The 22356-nt window shown below is 38.4% G+C and overlaps 1 protein-coding gene across 7 annotated transcripts in view; it reads right to left on the bottom strand.

Moving 5' to 3' along the window:
* The window catches only part of C2CD3 (C2 domain containing 3 centriole elongation regulator), a 139291-nt gene that overhangs the window by 67264 nt on the left and 49671 nt on the right, over positions 1 to 22356 (bottom strand). For all 7 annotated transcript variants that reach the window (XM_073879689.1, XM_073879687.1, XM_025848372.2 and 4 more), the window contains 9 exons: positions 17973 to 18091; positions 16719 to 16841; positions 13511 to 14002; positions 10459 to 10610; positions 8417 to 8663; positions 5422 to 5602; positions 3767 to 3950; positions 2540 to 2712; positions 1082 to 1205 (listed from right to left, as the gene is read on the bottom strand). In XM_073879689.1, the coding sequence (XP_073735790.1) occupies positions 1082 to 1205; positions 2540 to 2712; positions 3767 to 3950; positions 5422 to 5602; positions 8417 to 8663; positions 10459 to 10610; positions 13511 to 14002; positions 16719 to 16841; positions 17973 to 18091 (1795 nt within the window). The remainder of the gene's footprint in view (positions 1 to 1081; positions 1206 to 2539; positions 2713 to 3766; positions 3951 to 5421; positions 5603 to 8416; positions 8664 to 10458; positions 10611 to 13510; positions 14003 to 16718; positions 16842 to 17972; positions 18092 to 22356) is intronic.

Below are 22356 nucleotides of genomic sequence, written 5' to 3' on the forward strand. Positions count from 1 at the left end.
AGCAACTGCCTTCGGCTCAGGTCATGATCCTGGAGTCCCAGGATCGAGTCCCACATCGGGCTCCCTGCTCGGCGGGGAGTCTGCTTCTCCCTCTGACCCTCTCCCCTCTCATGCTATCTCTCATTCTCTCTCTCAAATAAATAAATAATCTTTAAAAAAAAAAAAATGAGAAGAAAAAAAGAGGGCCATGCTGTTCATATATAACAACAGTGTTTCAGGCAGAAAAAACAGCAAGACAAATTCCCTGAGGGGGAAATGAGCTTGGTGTGTTCAGAAGCAATAAGGCCAGTGGTTGGAGTAGAGTAAGCAGAGGGGAGATGAGCAGAAGATAAAGTCATAAAGATAATAAGGAGCCAGATTATGTGGGGTCTCATAGCCATTTTTAGTAGTTTGACTTTGAATGAGATGAAAAGTCACTGATGGGTTTTAAGTAGAGGTGTGTCAAGGTCTGACTTAAGTTTTCATAGGATCACTGGTTTCCATGTTGAGAACAGACCAAAGGGCAACAAGCTAGAAAAATGGGAGATGGTATTTACAGACTGAATATGGGATTATAGAAGAGTTGTAGTGATTGGTCCTGGCTTAGTTTGAGGGTATAGGGTACGCCTATGTAAATGAGTGGTTAAGGAGAATAGAGGATGAGATCAAGGAGCAAAGTTGCTAATAAGAGTTATAGTAGTACAAGTTTGCAAGTGATTTACTCATGTATAGTCTTACATGCTTTCTTTTTTTTTTTTTTTTTAAAGATTTTATGTATTTATTTGACAGAGAGAGACAAAGTGAGAGAAGGAACACAAGCGGGGGAGCGGGAGAGGGAGAAGCAGGCCTCCCACTGAGCAGGGATCCTGATGCAGAGCTGGATCCCAGGACCCTGGGATCATGACCCAAGCCAAAGGCAGACGCCTAACGACTGAGCCACACAGGCACCCTTACATGCTTTCTTAAGAGAAAAAGAAAAAAATAAAGCTGTGCTTAATAAACTGGAAATTGTACACAAGTTAAGTTTTGCATATCTGAGCCTCATATGCTGTGTGGACTGCAGTGGAAAAAAATGAGGACTGCTTTTCTAAGGTGGACTTACTTGGCTGCCGCTTGCAGACCACAGGCTCTGATAATCTGGACTGAGATAGAGACAGCTCGGGCAGCAAGAACTCCCTCTGCTGTTCTGGGAGTACACCTGTACTTTAGGCCCACATCCAGTAAACCTAATGAGGACAAAAGGAAAAAAAGATAAAAAGGTTAGCTGGAAGAGTCTCTGTTCTACCAAACCCCAAGTCCTGGTCAGAAGGAAGAGGGTAAACATCTTAACCAACAATAAGGGGCATTAGCAGTGAGACAAAATGTCCATGGCCAGAATCACTTCATATTATTGTACTTTAGGATTAAATAAGACAGAACAAAAGTTACTATTTTAACTTTACATCCAAGAAACTATGTCAGAGACTGAATTGCTTGCCAAGATCACACAACTATCAGAGGCAGAACTTAATTTCAGACTTTTTAAACTCCCACTTATTATTATTTTTTTAAGATTTTTTATTTATTCATTTGAGAGAGAAAGAGAATGAGTGGACTGGGGCGAGTGGCAGAGGGAGAGGGAAAAGCAGACTCCCTGCTGAGCAGGGAGCCTGCCGCCCGGCTCAATCCCAGGACCCAGAGATCATGACCTGAGCTGAAGAAAGATGCTTAACTGACTGAGTCACCTAGGAATCCCTAAACTCCCAGTTATTTTTATAGAATTGAGATGGACTCCAGCCTTTCTTCTTTTTTAAACTTTTAAAAGGTTTTCACACCTACACTTCTATCACCCTTCTACCACCACCACCTGAAACACCCTTTATATGCCATCCTTTTATAAAAATTCTACCTTCCTATTATCACATTTCAGAGAAAGCTTTAAGAAATAACAGAACAAGCTGATCAGTGACAGTCGGGAGGAACAACTCAATCTTAATCATGGCAAAATAAAACCTTTTGCTTTGGCAGATACCCTCCAGCAAGCAAGCACAGTAACTTCATTTAGGAGGCCAATTCTAGTTACCTGATGACGTACCTGGAGGGTGGGTCAACCTACTGAAACAATTAGGATGTAACTCAAAACTCCAAATTTTAATGAATCCCTTTCAACTTTAAATCCTAACCTCTTCCTCCCTCACACTGAATTCCCTGTCATGCTAACTGTATTCCACCAATCCCACATCTGCTCATGTTCCCCTGGAGTAATAATTCTCTGAGTACACCTACATAATAACACTTAGGACTTATGCTGTGAGGCTTCTTAAATACTTGCTGAAGTTAAAGGTGAAATGAGACAAACGACATTTAGGCAGACAGTCCACGGAAATATTTTCTAAAATTAGACAAAATTTGCATACAGTAAACTAATACATTCATTTTTGTAAGAGAAGGTAGATCATAGTTTTTATCAGATTCTTGAAAGGGTAAGTTTCTCAAAATATGAAGAATCGCTATTTACAGAGAAAAGGGATATTTACGTATACTGATTTCGAAAGAGAGAGACAAAGCAGTCTTCAATTACCTGATGACTGGTTCCTCAGTTCTTTCCTGTTCTCAAGCCTGGGGGTTAAAGGAAGATTAAAGGTCTGTATTCCCACATCCTCACGGTGCTGCATGGTTACCATGGCACAGATCCTTGATAATGGCAAGGTTCCTTTGGCAACCACCTGATCTCTCACGTCAGGATAATAGTATCTGTAAGCCGCAAAAAGCACAAGCTGTCAGCTGGAAGAATTAGGTGGATGAATGATTCAATTTGCCTGAGGGATCAGCTTTTGGTATCAAGCTATCTTTGGAGCCTAGTTGTTCCGTGTTTGTGGCAGACAGTTGTGGTAGTGTCTGGCTGGATTTATTGCCCATCCTGCAGAGGAGGAACTCCATAAATTATACTCTGTGTTCAGAACAAACCCCAGCTTCCTACAAGCTTTCTGTTTGGTTATCTGCATCTGACTTGGACTTCTGGGAGTAGCCACTTTTGACAGCATTCCTCCTGTAGCAGCAAAAGTGGTTCTAAGTGGAGCAGTCCGAATCTCTTCTATGGCTTGAGGCCTAAGTCCCTCAAATTTAAAGGATCTGTTAGTACCTACTCTACTTCCTTCTCTTGTTAAAATATTCCATTCTTATATCAGTTTTACATCAAACCTAAATTCACCTGACTATTTTTAGGAAAAGTTGCTGGCAAGTGAATGGTACTCTTCCCTAGTTCTGTTCTGGATGCTCTTTTATATCTATATGCTCTTTGTCATTTTTGTTGGTTTCTTGGGAGTAGGGACGCAAAGGAGCATCTGTATTCATGTCAAGTCTGTGACATGAGTGGATTTATATTTTATGAAGGCTACTCTTCTGGTGGTGGGAAGAAAGGATTTTAAGAAATAAATTTAGAAGTGGGAAGACCAGTCAGGAGGCTATCAGTAATTTAGGCATGATATGATGAGGGACTGAACCAAATAAGGCAGTAAATAGGAGAAAACAGGTGACTGAATATTTAAGAGCAATAGGAGGTAAAACTGATAGAACTTCACTTCCAAATGTTACAAGTGGTTAAAAGCATGAGATACAACTGCTCCCAAGAGCCTAATAATTCAGATTTTAGTAAAATCTGGAGAAGAATCACTAACAAGCCAGATCATATAAAATAGGGTAGAAGGGATTGCTTAGCTGCCTTACAATTCAACCTAAGCTGTCAAGGGAAGCATGCTCTATGATTGTGTACTTCCTTTCTAGGCGCAAAATTGGTTTCACATTATACCTGCACCAGACTTCAAACTGGACTCCACCTCCAGGCACAAGCCCTTGTGCAGAGAAGGCACTCAGTAGAAGCCTTTGCACTGGAACTTCAGTTGGCAACAGAAGAGAGTGGTGGTGTTCACTATTAAAGATGGGATCTGGAACACAGAGTGTGGTTGCAGATCTGAAAGGCTTCAAAGAGATTCCTTTGAAAAAGAAAAGCAATTCAGAATAATCGAACACAACATTTAGGGTTTTCTATGTAGTAAGATAGTATGTTAATATCCAGTATTATTCAATTTCATCTTCACAATACTCCTGTGAGGAAAACAAAGCAACGATTATTACTCCAACTTAACAGACAGAATACAGACATATTGACGTTACAAGTGAACCCAAAGGTCTTAGAGGTAGTAGGTCATGGACCTGGAACCAGAACTTTTATCTTCTGCATTACTTCTACCAAGGCCCATTTCCATAGTAGCTATGGTCCCCAAAGTTTCCGTGATAATACAGAAGAAAGAGATCCCTTTGTTGCTGGACAATATCTAAGGGTTGCAATTTCTCCACATCACTGTCAACACCTGTTAGTCTAGTCTTTGTTTTTGTTTTTTGGCTTTTTAATTATTGCCATCTTGGTGAAAAGAAGTGGTATCTTGTGGTGCTTTTGGTTTTCATTCCCAAATGACTAATGATGCTGAGTATCTTTTCACGTGCTTATTGGCCTTTTTATATCTTAGGAAAAATGTCTATTTAGATCTTCTGAGTATTTTTAAATTAGATTGTTTTTTATTATTATTTGTAAGAGTTTTTTTTTTTATATATTCTGGATATAAGTCCCTTATTTGAAACCCAAAAATCGATACTGGCAATGCTTTTGCAGTTATTTGTGGACATGCTAAGAATGGCAAAAACATCTGAGTCACCTGACTTGATCATTCCCAGACGAGCCTGGACAAAGTGACACTCTGCTTTCTTGTTTTAACTCTCAAAGATGATCAGATGATGGAGATGGGAGAGGCTAGTGTGGTGTAGTGCAAGAATATTTGGCTCTGGGGCCAGTTGGATGGGGTCTGAATGTGAACCTTGTTATTGTCACTGGGGCAGCTTCAGTCACTTAACATTTCTGAACCTTGTTCTCTCTTTTGTAAAATAAAAGTAAAATCTACTCGAATAAGTTGTTTTAGGATTTACAATTATGATCTATGTGAGATATATATATATATATATACATATTTCCCCTAAAAGCAATGGTTCAGTATTCTCTAATTCAGTGTCCCTGACATTGCTATGTTATGTAGAATATAACTACCATGAGTAATGAAAATCAACTGTATGTGTATAGATAAGAGTGAGTAGGCATGTAAATGATACAAGATGGGGCAAAATATAAATAACTTGTGGATCTAGGTAAAGTAGTAAGTAGTAAGACAGTATGTTAAGTTCTTTGTACCATTTTTGTTAAATTTTCTATAAATCTGAAATCATATCAAAATAAAAAATTATAAGAAATAACATAAGAAAAGAGAAATAAAAACTTAGCCCATCTCCTGTACTATCCAGGTTAAGACTAGGAACATTTAGGAACACAAAATTCACTCAGGAAAAAACAAAATTCTAAGTATAGCCAATGAAAGAACCATACAAGAATGAGAAACTCTAACCTCCCAAACCTACCGTTTTCAGGGAACTCAGGTCCTTTTAGCACACTGGATTGGGAGTCTTGAACTGGAAAGTAGTACTGGACATAACAATCTGCTTCTCCCCAGACTGTTGCCTGAAGAGGGGCTAGCCCTTTAACTTTCTCTACATGGAGCTCAAAGTGATGCTCCATCAATCCATTTCTTTGGTCCTCTGCCTATTAAATGAAATAGAGATACTGGTGAGCTTTAAAGAAAAAGTTTCTTAGAATATTCCTGTTTCTTTATGAAATCTGTCTAGATGAAGAAATAGGTGTAATTAGCTGATACTAAAACAGATTCTTAATTTCCATTGTGCATACATCTCACAACTGCTCACTGTAATCAGATCAAAGTGGATTTACTCTAGACTGTGAGATGTGGTATTAGAAAATCCATAAATGTAATTCACTGCATAAATGGAACAAAGAAAAAAACATGACTATCTCAATAAATGCTAAAAAGGTATTTAATAAAATTCAACACTGGCTCCTGATTCTTAGTACACTAAGAATAGAATACATTAAGAATATCTTAATAGGATAAAAAATATACACATGAAGCAAATAGGTATTAATATACTTATTTTTTTTAAGTAGGCTCCATGCCCAACGTAGGGCTTGAACACATGACCCTGAGATCAAGAGTCGCACATTCTACTGACTGAGCTAGCCAGATGCCCCAATTTACTTACTATTTTTAACAAAGTTGGGAGTAACACTGAGACTATTCATTAATGGTAAGGACTAGTAGGGGAGGTTGTGAACATACCATTACTGAAGGTAACCTATACTAATAACAATTTAAGGTTATTATTTACTATAGCCAGGCACTATATTAAGCCCTTCACTTATAGTAGCTAATTTTTTTTGAAAGATTTTATTTATTTATTTGACAGAGAGAGAGACACAGCAAGAGAGGGAACACAAGCAGGGGGAGTGGGAGAGGGAAAAGCAGGCTTCCTGCCGAGCAGGGAGCCCGATGCGGGGCTCGATCCCAGGACTCTGGGATCATGACCTGAGCCGAAGGCAGACGCTTAACGACTGAGCCACCCAGGAACCCCTTACAGTAGCTAATTTAACATGCATAGCTAACAACAGCGGAACCAGGGTTTGAATTCAGGTAGTCTGACTCTACGGCCAAACTCTTTACCTCTACCCTATACAGCTTCAACAGACACGAGACAACTGATAATTGAGACTATTCAAAGAGGGAATTCAGGATTCAGATAGGGGTCAAACTGTATGATTTATATGTGTTTAACATTCTAACTACGAATCCCATGAATTTGGAATAGAAATTGCATAAGGTCTTTACTTTGTATTCTAAAAATGTATCAGCAATATCTGCTCCAAAACCTTCCTTAGGGAAACAGAGAACTTTCAATTTGATTCCCCAGAGAAGAAAAATATGGGTTAAAAAAAAACCTCTCATAATCTCAGCAGCTGCTTAATTTGGTCATACAGTATTAGAGTAATTTAATAATTCAGTTCTGCAGATGCTGAAATGGATAAGGGACATGAGTGCAGGAAGAAAAACAACTATTTACAGATATCCAATCTTTCAAAAAGTTCTTTTATGCTCATAGTAATATTTTCTAACTTGTGGTATGGAATTTAACAAAATCTGAGTCTACACTGCAATGTGAGGGCCATATAACACTAAACAGACTTGGGGATATCACAGATAAGTTTTCTTTGTGCTTTTCTGTTGTATTTAAATTTAAAAAAGCTACTATTATCTAGTAATAGACACTAGTATCTAATAGAAACAGTAAAGTTTGGAGTTCATAACATACAAATAAACAATAACCTACTCATAGACATTTTCCTAATCTTTCTGTCACAGACATCACATTTGTCATTCAGATTCAGATTTAAAAACATAATGTACTTAAATCATGTGGAGACTGAGATTTGGCTATACTGGTAATGACACCAAAGGTAAGATACACTAGGACATGACACAGTAGAATGAAGATTGGACTTTTAAGTCAAAAGGCCTGCCTCTGGGGGCGCCTGGTGGCTCAGTAGGTTAAGTGTCTGAATTTTGATTTCAGCTCAGGTCATGATCTCAGGGTTGTAAGATTGAGCCCTACATAGGGCTCCACAGCAGGGAGTCTGCTTGAGATTCTCTCTCTCCCCGCCATTTGCATGTGCTCTCTCTCTCTCTCTCAAAAAAAAGGCCTGTGTCTGAACTCTGATTTTCCCATTCTTAGCTATGTGACCCTGGACAAATAACTTCTTTTGACTCTGTTTCATCACCTGAAAAGTGAATGACAATGGTTCCCCTCATGTAGTACTAGGGAAATAAACATGTAAAAGTTTATCAATGTGCTTTCTCAATTGTTCAACACTGTACAAAACAAATTACTTTTAAGAATTTACTTGTAGAAGAGCAAGAAACTTTACTGTAACTTTCCAACGTGGATTTGGTTAAGAAACAGAATAAGATTTTGCGGGCCTACATTTGGGATCATTGTCAACCTCCCACCCCTATTTTTCCCCCTTGGATTATCTTCTTTTTAATTAAGACCTTTTAAAATGCAGTCTTAGGTTCACCCTAATTTTTAAAAAGGCAATTAATTAAGTTAGTAAATTAAACAATTAGAGTTTCTTTATAAATTCAAAAATTTCAGAGGGACAGATACATATTTAAACAACAAAACAAGTAATTCCTTGGATCTACAGCATGTATTGGAGTGCAAATATGTTCCTTTTCACTACTGAAATAGGGATTTGGGGCAATGATTTCATTAAAACATGCAAGATAAAATGAGATTATGAAACTTAAAATTTGCTAAGAGACCTCAACTGTTCTCACTTCACACATAAAAAGGTAAATAGGTGAAGTAACTGATATGTTAAATGGCTTCACTGTGGTAATGGCTTCACTGTGGTAATCCTTTCACAATATTACATATATTAAAGCATCGTTGTACACCTTAAAATGAAATTATGGTTTTTGTAAACTATGAAGTGTTTAGTCATTACCATATTAACAGATGCTAAAAATGGCTGATCCAGAAAATGGGCTGGCCTAGGGCTGAAGGGAGGAAGTGTTCCTTCTTCATTCTTTAATCTTTGTAGTGCCATTATCTGATCTGAAGAACCCATGGCTAAAAAGACACGAAGACTCCCGTTTTGGTGGCCTGAGAACACATCAATCACAGGCATGTAGCTGTCAACAGCAACAACTGGGTACTGAGCATCAAGCAGCAGGCGAGAAATTCTGGGATCTCTAGAGGGAGAGAAATTGCAAATGAGCAAATAACAACCATCAGTCATGTCACAGAGTTTCTCCTGTATTTCTTACTTGGCTTATTTTCTCAGTTGTTAAAAATGGGTCTACAACTAGAAAATATTAGTTTGAAAAAACATATGATTTCACCATAGCTCATCAAATAAAAATTACCAGGCAGTTAAGTTACAAACGTAGCAATTTGAAAGCAGTCTGATTTACGTCTGTTATCGCCATGACCCCAAGCCCAGCATCTGGGATCGAGCACTATCTCAGTACAGGCTTGCTGAATTGCATTACTTTACAGGGAGGCAGTGTGGTCAACCTGAAATGGACTTTGGAGTCTGGCAGATAAGATCTGGATAATATTACCAATAATATCTGCCATCTATAATCCTTCTAACACTGCAAAAGTTGATATTATCCACTATTAATAGATGGGAAAAAGTCCAAATGCTCTTCGTTATACCATGCTGAATCTTAGCTCTGACACTAACTTGCTGAATGACTCTAAATAATCAATTTAACCTTTCTGTTTTCTCTTCTGTGAAATGCAGGTAATAAAACTTCCATCAAAGGGCAGTTGTTAGGATTAGCTGAGATAACAAACCTAAAATACCAACTATAATACTTAGTACATAAAAGTACTCATTAACTGGTAGCTACTATTGTTTTACACTCTTTCAGCAAAGAATGGGGTCTAATGAAATGAGAAGGGAAGGGAAGTACCAGACCACACTAATATCACAACTAAAAAAGGGGAAAAAGCCTATAGCTGAGAGGGGCATGATTCCAGCAGAACTCCTTAGCCTGACCATGCTTTCCAGTGTTACCACCCTAAGTATTTCACTGTTCACAGAAGGCTTACCCACTTATTTTCTCACTGGATTGTCACAATTGTGCCATAAGGGTGACAGGGGGTCTATCATCACCCTCACTTTACAGAGGATGAAAAGAAAGCCAGAGAGGCTGACTTCTGCAAGTCAAAGGGTAAGTCTCCTCATTTGTGAAAAGGGGATAATGATAATACCTCCTGGGGTTATAGAAAGGCTCCCGTGAAACTGTGCCCACAAAAGAGATCTCTGTAAAATGTAAAACAACAGCATCTAAAACACAGAACCATAAGAAGGCTGTTAGGAAAGAAGTCAGTGCTAAAATAACTAAAAATCAGTACCTTGAACCAAAAGAAAAAATGAACAGTCTGTAGTGAGGACAGAAATAACCTTCAGATAAATCAATACCTTATGGGGGTGTTGCACAGTGAAAAGTGAGGTACAGTGATCAAATGTGAAGGTCCAAAAGACAATACTCAGTATAGAAATCTTGCAAATAGCTGAAGTAAACAGTACTAACGTTTTTGTGACAGAACTAAACCATTAGTTTTGTGAGGTGATAACCTCTGGCAGTAGAGCTTCTTGGTGAAGCAGTAGAACTCTCTGGGTTCTAACCCTGGTTCTACTACTTACAATATATATAACGAGTTATTTAAATCCTCTGTGCCTTTGTTAACACATCTGTAAAATAGGGAAAATAAAAATTACCTGCCTTAGAAAACTGTTGTGAGGATTAAATGACTTGATGTATGTAACGTTCTTGGCATAGGGCCTGAAACATGGTAAGCAGTATCTGTAAAACTATTTTAACAGAGGAGAAAGTGCAGCGACTGTGGTGAAATTGAGAAAAGTCCTCCAAGGTATTATTGGGCTAGTCATTTTTGCAAACCAAAAGAATTCCTCTTCAGTCTATATAAAGATAAAGATGTAAAGTAAAGAATACTCCAAAAGATCCTATTTACTTGAATGACATGTAAAACTGATGGAGGGGGAGTTTCACCAGCCCGAGCAACTTGTCCTGTCCTGGGCTCCGCAACTTGTTCCATGTTTCAATTACCATCACATTGTTCTTCAGCCTTTCCAGGTATTTGGAAGACAGAGAGACAGGAATCACCTGGGGAGAGGAGCAATCAAAAAACAAAAAATAAAAACCCACACCTGAGACAAAGGATTAATCTATGCTTTTATTTAACAAGTACGAACTGAAAGCCCAATTTGAACTGAAAGCCCTGCACAGTGCTAGGAGCTGAAGACATTAAAATAAAACCCACTCTGTATCCTCAAGAGAAGCCAGTCTGGTGTAAGTGACCAATATATAAAGGCCAAATACAAAATGGTATGAGTTCTCTGATGACAAAGCTCATATAGACAGGGCTTTGAGGACACAGAGAAGGTTGCTGGACATGTCAATCACTGCCTGCTCGCCTCATCGCCTCATCCAAGCCTTTCTAAGGCAAAATGACCCATTTGTAAACCCCTCTGACAGATTTTTTTTCTGCCCCTCTGACCCCCCCAGATGTTTTTGAAAGAAAGATGGCTACTGATTAGACAAGGGTTGAGCACCTAATCAAAGAGCAGCCAATCCTACTGGCTGGATGGTATGGCCTACTGCAAAAAGCTCTGCCCAACCCGAGGTCATGGTAAATAACAAGCCCCAATGTTCAACTGGATTTTCAATGTAAAATTATTCGAGAACTGGCCAGTCAGCTGGTAGTTGAAAGAGAAGGGAAAAGCCACAAAGAGAAGCAGAGATCTACAGCCAAGAGCCAGTCAGTTAAATTAAAGGCAGAATCAAGGGCCCACCAATTTGAAGGGTAGTATAACTGCATCAGCACAGGAGAGATAAGCCCCAGGATGAAACCAATAGGAAACGTGAAAGGAAAAAGGGTGAAACCAGAAATGATGTACGGCAAGATGAGAGGAAGACATCAGAAGAGCAGAGAACCTGAGCTGACCTACTTTTGTATCCATCAAAGAAACTCCAATTACATAAGGTACCCTGAGCACATTTCTGTTCTGTGAAATCAAAATAAGTGAAAACACAGCAACCTAACCTACAAATAGATTTCAGAGAAAGCTGCTGGCAGAAAGTAACCCTAAATGCTTAAGGATAAGTAGAAGTTAACTAGTATAGGCTGCCTCGGTGGCTCGGTTGAGTGACTGCCTTTGGCTCAGGTCATGATCCTGGAGTCCCAGGATTGAGTCCCGCATCGGGCTCGTGCTCAGTGGGGAGTCTGCTTCTCCCTCTGACCCTCCCCCCTCTCATGTGCTCTCTCTCTCAAATAAATAAATAAAATCTTAAAAAAAAAAAGTTAACTAGTTTAGAAAGCTCTGCCTAATAGGAGTCTTGAAGGCTGAGAAGGAATTGCAAGGCAGAAGGAAAAGCACATGTAAAGACACAGCAGTAGGGAAAGAGAACGTTTATGAAACCTCCAGTAGCTGAACATAGTTTCACTACCTAGTGTGAAGGGAAGAGTTCTGAAGCGAAGACAGTAAGTTCTTAAACGGTCTTTTTTTTTTTTTTTTGAAGATTTTATTTATTTATTTGACAGAGAGAGACACAGCGAGAGAGGGAACACAAGCAGGGGGAGTGGGAGAGGGAGAAGCAGGTTTCCCGCGGAGCAGGAAGCCCGATGCGGGGCTCGATCCCAGGACCCTGGGATCATGACCTGAGCCGAAGGCAGACGCCTAACGACCGAGCCACCCAGCGCCCCGTTCTAACAGGGTCTTGTCGTTCACACCAAACATCTGGACTCTATTCTGAAGGCTACGGGCAATCACTGAAAAGTTTAAAGCAGGGGAGGAAAATGCTCAGGTTAATGTTTTAGAAAGATCATTCCTACCGGTACAAAAAGGAATGGACAGGGAAAGACCAGAAACAGACTAGACTGAAGACCATCTGGAATGAGAAAGAGGGCCTGAATGAAAGCACTGGCAACTTAGTTGAGGTACAAAGATTCATTCTGGAGATAATTAAGTTAACAGCATCTGTTGGATTTGGTGAATAATTATGTAATAAAGAGTCAAGGATACCTTTCAGGTTCTACTTGGGTTCTGAGTAGATTCCAATATGAATTAGGGCAGACAGGAGGAGGTGGAACAGATTTGGAAGGAATAATAAATTCAGATTTGGACACATTTGAATTCCTTTTTTCATTTAGACATCTTTATTGAATACCTCCGATATGCCAGGTAGCGCATTAGGTCTAAGCCAAGTGTAAAGTGCTTTGGAGACATCTGGGGATGATGACCAGCAGCTAGACAGAGAGATCAGAAACCTGAACAGAAATGTCTGGCCTACATGGAAGTATGGATTTGGAAGTTATCTTCATAAAAATAATAGCTGAAGCTATGGGAATAGAAGTAGTGACCTTGGGAAAAGAGGGTTGGTTTGGAAGAGAGCCAAGGAGCAATGAACAGGAGCACCAATAATTAAAGGTAAGAGAAAGGGAGAAAGAAGTGCTGTGGTCACCACTCTTTTCCTACCGGCCCACAGACTGAAAAAGAACTGTTGTTGATTCAGGAAGAAAATAAGGGAGTAGAGTTACAAAAATCAAGAAAGGAAACAATTGAAGCAATAGCATCAAATCCTACAAAGAAATCAAGCAAGATAAGTACTGAAATAGTAGAGGAATAAAGGAGAGAAAAAATATATAAAAAAGTTAACTAGAGTTAAAAGAAGAGTTTGGAGATACAGAAAAGGGGGAAAGTTTAGTTCTAAAGGAAGCAGAAAGGAATAGAATTCAGAACTCAGGCAAAAGAAACAGCGGGAAACCATCTCAACTGAGACAGAACAGAAGGAAATGAAGATATAAGTTTTAAAATGTTGACAATGTCTTTTCCTCTTCCAATCCCACAGTGGGAATGGATCTGCATGGCAGATAATTACAAAGGTCTCTCCCAGTCTGAACATTCTAGGTTTCTTTTATAATGGAATTATGATTTGGGAAACCTACTTGTCTCCGCCCCCATAGATCCCTAATGGATATGGAAGGTTAAGATATATACAGTTACCTGAAAAAAGTTAAAGACTGGTTGTGTTGTGCCCCATGCGATGACAGATCTGGTGACTTCCTCTGTGCTGAAAAGTTTGCAATTTAAATAAATATTGCACGGTGGTTGTTTGTCAGATTCTCCAGTAATGAAATCTTTCCCATCTGGCACCATCAACAGCACATGCAACAGCAAAGCAGTCTCTTTTGTTGACCCATTTGTCTGATGTGCTAAATTGTGAGAGGCTGGCACAGCCATGAAGGTTGGAGGATTTGGTGCAACAGGGCTTGGTGACTTTGGGTTGGGGAGCACCAAATTTTGTACTTTCTTTGCAGCTTCTTTTTGAATTTGATTTAGGTTCTCTGGATTTTTGGTACAGGTAACATATTGACCAGGTTCTGATAGTGTCTTATCTGGACTTGCAAGAGCACATGGGCTATGCTGGGTGCTGCTCCTTAACTTAGTATTCACACCAGTGAAATCCTTGTTATCTATAACAAGCTCTACAGTTACCTATAAAACACAAAAGGAAAAGAGTTAGCAAGTATGTCTTCTGAAATCAGAATCAGAATTTTGGAGCTAGAGGCAAATCAGATTGTTAGAAAATAATTAACTCATTCTCAAATACCATAATAGTAAGAACACTAATAGACTGTATGTACATTACCTTATCAGGATTAAGAAAAGCTAGACAGGTGATTTATCAATAATACAAGATGAACGTGGAACATCATCTTCTGCTGGAAAATAGTTCTCAGAAAAGGATGGAGACATATCAAAAGGAGAGAGGATACAGAATTCAATCAAAGGAGCTCATATTGGCCAAGTCTGGGACAATTTGAGCATTAAAATGAATAATAATAGTAATGGATTATAACCTACTGAATAATGTAAAAATCCATGAGTCTATATCAATGTAAGTAAATATGGGAAAAAGGACAACTCTTCTGCATAGTAGAATGCAATTAGTAAAAACATAAGAAAGGGAGGAGTTAGAAAATCATCATCTTACAATCATTATAGTGATAACTGATTCCGGTAAACGTCAATGGAGGACATTCTACAAGATAATAGGCCTTATTTTTTAAAAAATATCAAAGTACTGAAAGACAAAGGAAGGTTACAAAACTGTTCCAGACTAAAGGAGATTAGAGAGAGATGACAAATGTAATAGATAATCCTGGACTGGAAAAAAAAATTCTATAAACGGACGTATTGGCACAATTGGTGAACTCTGCATATGGCCTATGGACATTATCAAGGTTAAGTTGATTTTTATAACTGTACAGTGTTGTGTGTGATCATGTCCTTGTTCTTAGGAAATACAAGAATTTAGGGGGGAAGATGCATGATGTCTATAACATATTCTCAAATAGTTCAGAAAAAAATTGTGGGTTGGTGTGTGGGAGAATGCAGGGGGAGACAAAGAAAAAAAGACAGTGAGAAAGGAAGAGACAGGAGGTAGATAATTATAAAGCAAATGTGACAAATGTTAGTAATTGGTGAGTCTAGGTAAAGGGTATGTGAGTTCTTTGTACTATTTTTGCAATTTTTCGCCAAGTTTAAAGTCATTAGGGATAAAGGGGACTTGCTGTTCCCTTTACTTAAAACCCACAGTGAAGTTCTTTCACAATATTGAATATGGACAGCAATCTATCTAGAACAGCACTTCTCTCAACAGAGCCAGAACAGAAACAATTTCTAGTCCATCAGTTCCATTAATTCCTCTTTTCTGATTTTAACCTTGCAGTCCAGAATGAACTAGGCAAACAAAAAATAAAACTTTGATAGTGGAAGGGTAATGTGATGTTAATTTTTCATAATGACAATCACACCAGTCTTTAAAACTAAATGGTATTTATTATCAAGAAGACCAGGAAGTACACAGAGAGGGCTTCCAAGAAGAGGCAGAAGCATGAAAGTCAAGATCAAAAGCATGGAGGTATAAACCAGCATGATACCTTACTGATTCTTTACATAGTTTGACATGGCTATTGGTAGGAAAGCTGTAAGTGATAGGCTTGGGCCTTATGGTGAGCCCTGTATTTTTGTCTTTTGGATAATGGAGAGCGATGGAAATGTCATAGGTATGGCTGTGATTATTTTAAAACATCACCAGAATAATAAGACAAAGCCATACTGAAGCCACACATTCAAATTCTGCCACCTAAGAAATCCCGTAGCTTCTAAAGACGAGGAAAGAACCCTCTCTCCAATGAATTCATTCCACCAGGCCACAAACTCAGTCACTTCTCTCCTTGTTCAACTGCCACTACTCTAGTCCAAGCCATCAGTTCTCTCTTTTCTGGACTAATGTCTCTATTTTTCTTCTTGTCCCCTACAATCTATTCTCAATACAGTTATCTTTTAAAAATGTAAATCAGGGGTGCCTAGGTGGTGCAGTTGGTTAAACATCTGACTCTTGGTTTCGGCTTACGTTGTGATCTCAGGGTCGTGGGAATGAGCCCCACACTGGGCTCCATGCTCAGTGTGAAGTCTGCTTCAGATTCTCTCTCCCTCTCAAATAAATAAATTTTAAAAAATGTAAATCAAATGTCACTCTCACACTTTGATGTCCTTTCTTGGCTCTTAATATAAAATCTAAACCATTCATGTAAACTTACAAAGTTCTGAATTATACGCTTTCCATCTGCCTGTCCAGTCTTATTTTCTACCATTCTCCCTCTTGGCTCGCTATCCTATGGCAACATTCCTGCTTTAGGGCCTCTGCATGTGTTATTCCCTTTCTTTAATGATCTTCCCTCTACTTTTTACTTGGTGGCCTCTTCCTCTCCTTCAAATCTTACTTAAAATGTCACTTTCTTACACCTTCTCTGACCACCATCCCCTACTGCCTTCCAGGTATTCACTTTCACATTGTACTGTTTATTTCCTTCACAGCAATTCTGCTGCCCTGTTTTTTTTTTTTTTAAAGATTTTATTTATTTATTTGTCAGAGAGAGAGTGAGCAAGAGAGCACAAGCAACGGGGAGAGGAAGAAGCAGGCTCCCCACTGAACGGGGAGCCTGACGTGGGGCTCCATCCCAGGAACCCGGGTTCATGACCTGAGCCGAAGGCAGACACTTAACCAACTAAGCCTCCCAAGCGCCCCTCTGCTGCCCTATTTTAATAGAAGCTGCAAGAGGAAAGACCCTGATTTTCTTGTTCACTGCTAGCCAGTAATACATGCTCCGTAAATACTTGACTACCTGAATGTATATCTATGTACCTTAAGGGGGCCCAGTGGAGTCTGACCATTCTTCTGTTGCACTGGAAGCTGGTTACTGAAAGAAAGCAACTCAGACTGAATGACAGTTCGTAAAGGCAGTGAGGCAGATCCAATGACTTCTGGCTGAGAGGAGAAAGAGAGAAAAAAATTTAGGTTAAAGACAAGACACAGGGGATTTTAACTGGATTGACAACAAAGGACAGCTTAGAAGGGAAGCCAAGCTTTATGAAGTAAATAGCTTAACTATTTGACTAAAGCAACTTTAAGTGGCAACCTATGTTCTGCCATATTTTGGTCCCCATCCTGGGTTTCACTACTTCTCTCTAGAAGATTATAGAGGGTTTCATGAGTCACCAAGAGGTTGGAAGATAATCTTTTTCTATTTTTAAGAGTTAGTTCTTTACAAAAAGTATTCAACCTCACAATTAAAAATAAAAAATAACATTTAGATGACATAAATTTTTGTCATTAAGCTAGAAAAATTATAAAACTTAATATATCTGATGCTATCAAGGTTATGGAGAAACAGAGGCTATCATAAATTTGTGAAGCTGGGAATATAACTGGCAACGTTCTTCTGGACAGCAAATTTGGCAGTAAATATTAAAAGCTTCAAATATCCACTCTTTAGCCCAGTAATTCCACTTCTGAGAATTTACACTAAAGAAGTAACAAATACACAAAAAGCTTATATACAAATATGTATATTTTAAATATTAACAATTAGAAATAACCAGAGGTCCAATAATCAGGAATTATTAAGTTAATTATAGCACACTGCTATAATGCAATACTATGTATTCATTAAAACAATGTTTATAAAAGTCTGAAATATGAACAGTATTTATTATAATGTTTGGTAAAAATAGGGTGTTAAGTAATATATAGTAAATCTTCAAATATTTATAAAGATAATGTTATATTTTTAAAAAAGCAGGATAAAAACTGTATACAAAATTATCCTAATACTGCCAAAGATTTACACATGTATTGTAATCATTTGAAAAAACAAAGGGGAAACATAAATATTAACAAAGTTATTTCTTGGTGAGGGGATTATAGACAATTTTTGCTTTTCAGAAATATTTTCTCAAGTTCTCTGACAAAAACTCATGCAATTCTTTTATTAGAAAGAAGTCATTAGCTAGGTGATTCAATGTAAAGTATATTAATTAAATAGTTAATTAGTGTAATTAATTATACTAATTCCCTAGTGTAAATGGTAAGGCAAAGGTCAAAAATCAATTGAGGTACCTTTTTCTGTGGGGTTTTCTTTGTGTAAATTTGGAAAGTGAGGTTGGAATTCCACCAGTGTTCTATCATTGGGCCACTAAACTGTACTGGAAACACAAATCGTTGCTGGAAGTTCACCACTGTAAGGAGAACCAAACACATAAGCACATGTCAGGCCACCCAACTAGAGCCATCATCAATCCATGCTTTGACACCACCTACCTCCCTTTTGATCTAACTAAAATCTCTTTCAGAAATATAGTCAGGCACCTGGGTGGCGTAGTCTGTTAAGCGTCTGACTTCTGCTCAAGTCATGATCTCAGGGGTCCTGGTATTGAACCCTGCAGTCAGTTGAGCTCTGTGCTTAGGAGGGAGTCTGCTTGTCCCTCCCCCTCTGCCCCTCCCCATGCTTGTACACTCTCTCTCTCAAATAACTGAATATTGAAAAAAAGAAATCTAGTAAGCATAATTTCACAAAAGTGTTAGGGTTGTAGGGATTGAAGGAGCAGAGACAAAGAGAAAACCCTGGGTATAGTACAGAGAAGACAAGCAATGCTATGTTGCTCTAGTTTTGCTACAGGATGTGAAAAGAGAGGTCTTCACTGGCTGTAAGGTAATATGATTTGTTGTTTTGAAAAGACAAGTTGGTAGGTATTAACAAAAGAAGGGCGTGGGCTGGCAGTGGGACAATGAGGCATAAGTGAAGAGAAGAACTGAATAAAAAACTGTAATGAAAATAAGTTTATCTTTTGGCTGAAGACTAGGGGACTCCTACTGTCACATTCATACAAGGTACCAGGTCCTGATGTTAGTTGGCATGTCTATCTCTTAGACAGAAGGGAAAGGATTTTTGCTGTAATAGTAAGTGTAAATGGGATAAAGTAGTATTTGAGTTTGTGCTCACAGCTATGGGGCTTTAAAAGATTTAAAAAAAGAAAAAAGAATTTGGGATTAGAATCAAAGAATATAAGGTCAAGCTCCAGTTCCATTACTTACTAGTGACCAGCTCGGCCACAATTTCCCACGTGCAAAATGATCTTCCTGTTCATTCATTTCTCTACCCTTAAAAAGGATCTGGAAAACCCTCACAAAAGGCCCCATTACAGAGAAAACTACTATCTCTGATATTCATTCAAACTGATCACTTTGGTGTACTGATCAATTTTATTCATCTTTGCCATCTTAATTCTTGACCCTATACTTCTCTTGGTACTCATAAATAAGATCTGGGTCTTGTAATCTGGATCCATACACAAGAACTGTAAACAAAAGGTCTCCGCCCAGGAAGCCCACACCCACTGGACCAGTTTACCTGATTATTCTACCAGGAGAAGGGAAATAAGATAATACCTACACCTCATTGGTGTTGGAAGGACTGAGGTAACATGAAAAAACACTTTAGATACTGAAAAATCCTTTTTGTACAAACAGAACTCTATTTCACTCAGAATTTTCCTCACCATCTAGGTACGTTTTTATACTATATATTTCTCACATAATTCTCTGTTTCTTAAGCTCATGGCTTTCTTTTTTCTTTTTTTTTACTATTAAAAGCAAGTTAAGGCAATAATAAGATAAACTGTAAATAAAGCTAAACAATGTCCCAGAGAAGTTTTTTTTAAGAGTTGGAAGGGAGGAAAATAGAAGAGTTGGAAGGTTATCTTGAAAATACCTAGTCCAAACTATGTTATTGTTAAGAGGCCCACAGATGAAAAAAGTGATTTTGCTTAAGCTCATACAATTAGTGTGTGGTATAAACAAAACTAGAGCTCTGTCTTCCAATTCCTGGCTTGAGGCTTTTTCCACACTTCCCATATGATCTTTTTCAGAAGGACACGGGGAGAAGTCAACCACTGTGGCCAACAACAATAATAATAACTGAAAAGCAATACAGATTAAGAGCACATGCATTGGAATAAAACATGTTCTAGATTCAGGGGCACCAGGGTGGCTCAGCTGGTTAAATATCTGACTCTTAATTTCAGCTCAGGTCATGATCTCAGGGTCATGGGATTGAGTCCTGTGTCGGGCTCCACTGAGTATGGAGCCTGCTTAAGATTCTCTCCCTCCCTTTCCCTAAGGCCCCTCCCCCCACTCACCCCGCCTCAATAAATAAATAAATAAAATCTTAAAAAAAATGTTCTAGGTTCAAATTCTAGTTCACTAGTAAACCAGCTGTATGATCTCAGACAAGCTACTTGATTGTTCTGTGTTTTATGAGTGAGACAGTCATAAAGGACTGAGTCTTTTTATGTTGTGGTATGAAAATCAATGAAATGGTTAATGATATAAAACACTGAGTAGAGTTCTTGGCATGTAGATTAGTGCCCAGTAAATGTGTACTATTATTAATTACACAGTATTTTAGAGTTTAATGTTTTTACATTCATTGTCCCATTTGACTGTACATCAATCCCTTGTGTCCTTGCTTTACAGGTACTATGTTAACTGAAACTCATACATATCAGAACTGTGTCCTTGCTGTATTTCAATTTTATAGATGGGGAAACTGAGGCTCAAAGAAGTTTTAAGAAACTCATCAGATATCACACAGGTTGAAGGAAATAGAAGGGAAGGCCTGAGAAAAAGATCTAACATTTTTCCTTGCATATGGGGGTTTGATAAGTTTTAAGCATATTAAAGCTCCTTAAACATACTTTCAGCCAACAGGATCAATTATACATTCTTGAATGCTCTGAACAAACCTCCAGAGCAGCTTCTATTGCTGTCAATAATTTAAGCATATGCCAGAAGTAAACATATGAAAAATTTTAAATGTCCCAATTCTTCTTTTAAGGTGATGGGGAAAGTGAAACAGCATATTCTAGTAAAAAAAGTGTTTTCAAATCAAAACCACAATGAGAAAAAACAAAAACAAAAACCACAATGAGATACCACCCCACACTGGTCAGAATGGCTAAAATTAACAACACAGGAAAAAAACGAATGTTGGCAAGGATGTGGAGAAAGGGGAACTTTCTTACACTGTTGGTGGGAATGCAAACTGGTGCAACCACTCTGGAAGACAGTAAGGAGGTTCCTCAAAAAGTTAAAAATGGAGCTACCCTAAGACCCAGCAATTGCACTACTAGGTATTTATCCAAAGGATACAAACATAGTGATTCAATGGGGCACATGCACCCCAATGTTTATAGCAGCAATGTCCCCAATAGCCAAAATACAGAGAGCGCCCAGATGTCCAACGACAGATGAATGGATAAAATAGAAGATGTGGTATGTGTACACACACACACACACACACACACACACACACACACACACTAGAATATTAGCTGTTAAAAAGAATGAAATCTTGCCATTTGCAATGACATGGATAGAACTAGAGGGTATTATGCTAAATGAAATAAGTCAGTCAGAGAAAGACAAATATCATATGATTTCACTCGTATGTAAGATTTAAGAAACAAAACAGATGAACATAGGGGAAGGGAAGGAAAAATAAAATAAAATAAAAACAGAGAGGGATACAAACCATGAGAGACTCTTAACTCTAGAAAACAAACTGAGGGTTGCTGGAAGGGAGGGGAGGTGGGGAGATGAGGTAACTCGGTAATGGGCATTAAGGAGGGTATCTCAATGAGCACTGGGTGTTATATGCAACTGATGAATCACTAAATTCAACCTCTGAAATTAATAATACAATATATATTAATTAAATTGAATTTAAATTTAAAAAATGTAAAAAAAAGAGCAAATAAGTAATTTTAATGTTTGTACTGGATATACTCACATCAAATGAGAAATGATGCATGTTCAAAAGTTTTCTATTGAAGCACTGTTTTTATTTTTTCATTTTTTTCTTAAATTTTTTATTGTTATGTTAATCACCATATATTACATCATTAGTTTTTGATGTAGTGTTCCATGATTCATTGTTTGTGCATAATACCCAGTGCTCCACGCAGAAAGTGCCCTCTTTAATACCCATCACCAGGCTAACCCATCCCCCCACCACCCTCCCCTCTAGAACCCTCAGTTTGTTTTTCAGAGTCCATCGTCTCTCATGGTTCGTCTCCCCCTCCAGTTTCCCCCCCTTCATTCTTCCCCTCCTGCTATCTTCTTTTTTTTTTCTTAACATATATTGCATTATTTGTTTCAGAGGTACAGATCTGTGATTCAACAGTCTTGCACAATTCACAGCGCTCACCATAGCACATACCCTCCCCAATGTCTATCACCCAGCCACCCCATCCCTCCCACCCCACCCCCACTCCAGCAACCCTCAGTTTGTTTCCTGAGATTAAGAATTCCTCATATCGGTGAGGTCATATGATACATGTCTTTCTCTGATTGACTTATTTCACTCAGCATAACACCCTCCAGTTCCAACCATGTCGTTGGAAATGGCAAGATCTCATTCCTTTTGATGGCTGCATAATATTCC

Source organism: Callorhinus ursinus, unplaced genomic scaffold (assembly GCF_003265705.2).
Source record: "Callorhinus ursinus isolate GAN/ISIS: 27379988/994484 unplaced genomic scaffold, GSC_fseal_2.0 scaffold35, whole genome shotgun sequence".
Lineage (NCBI taxonomy): Eukaryota > Metazoa > Chordata > Mammalia > Carnivora > Otariidae > Callorhinus > Callorhinus ursinus.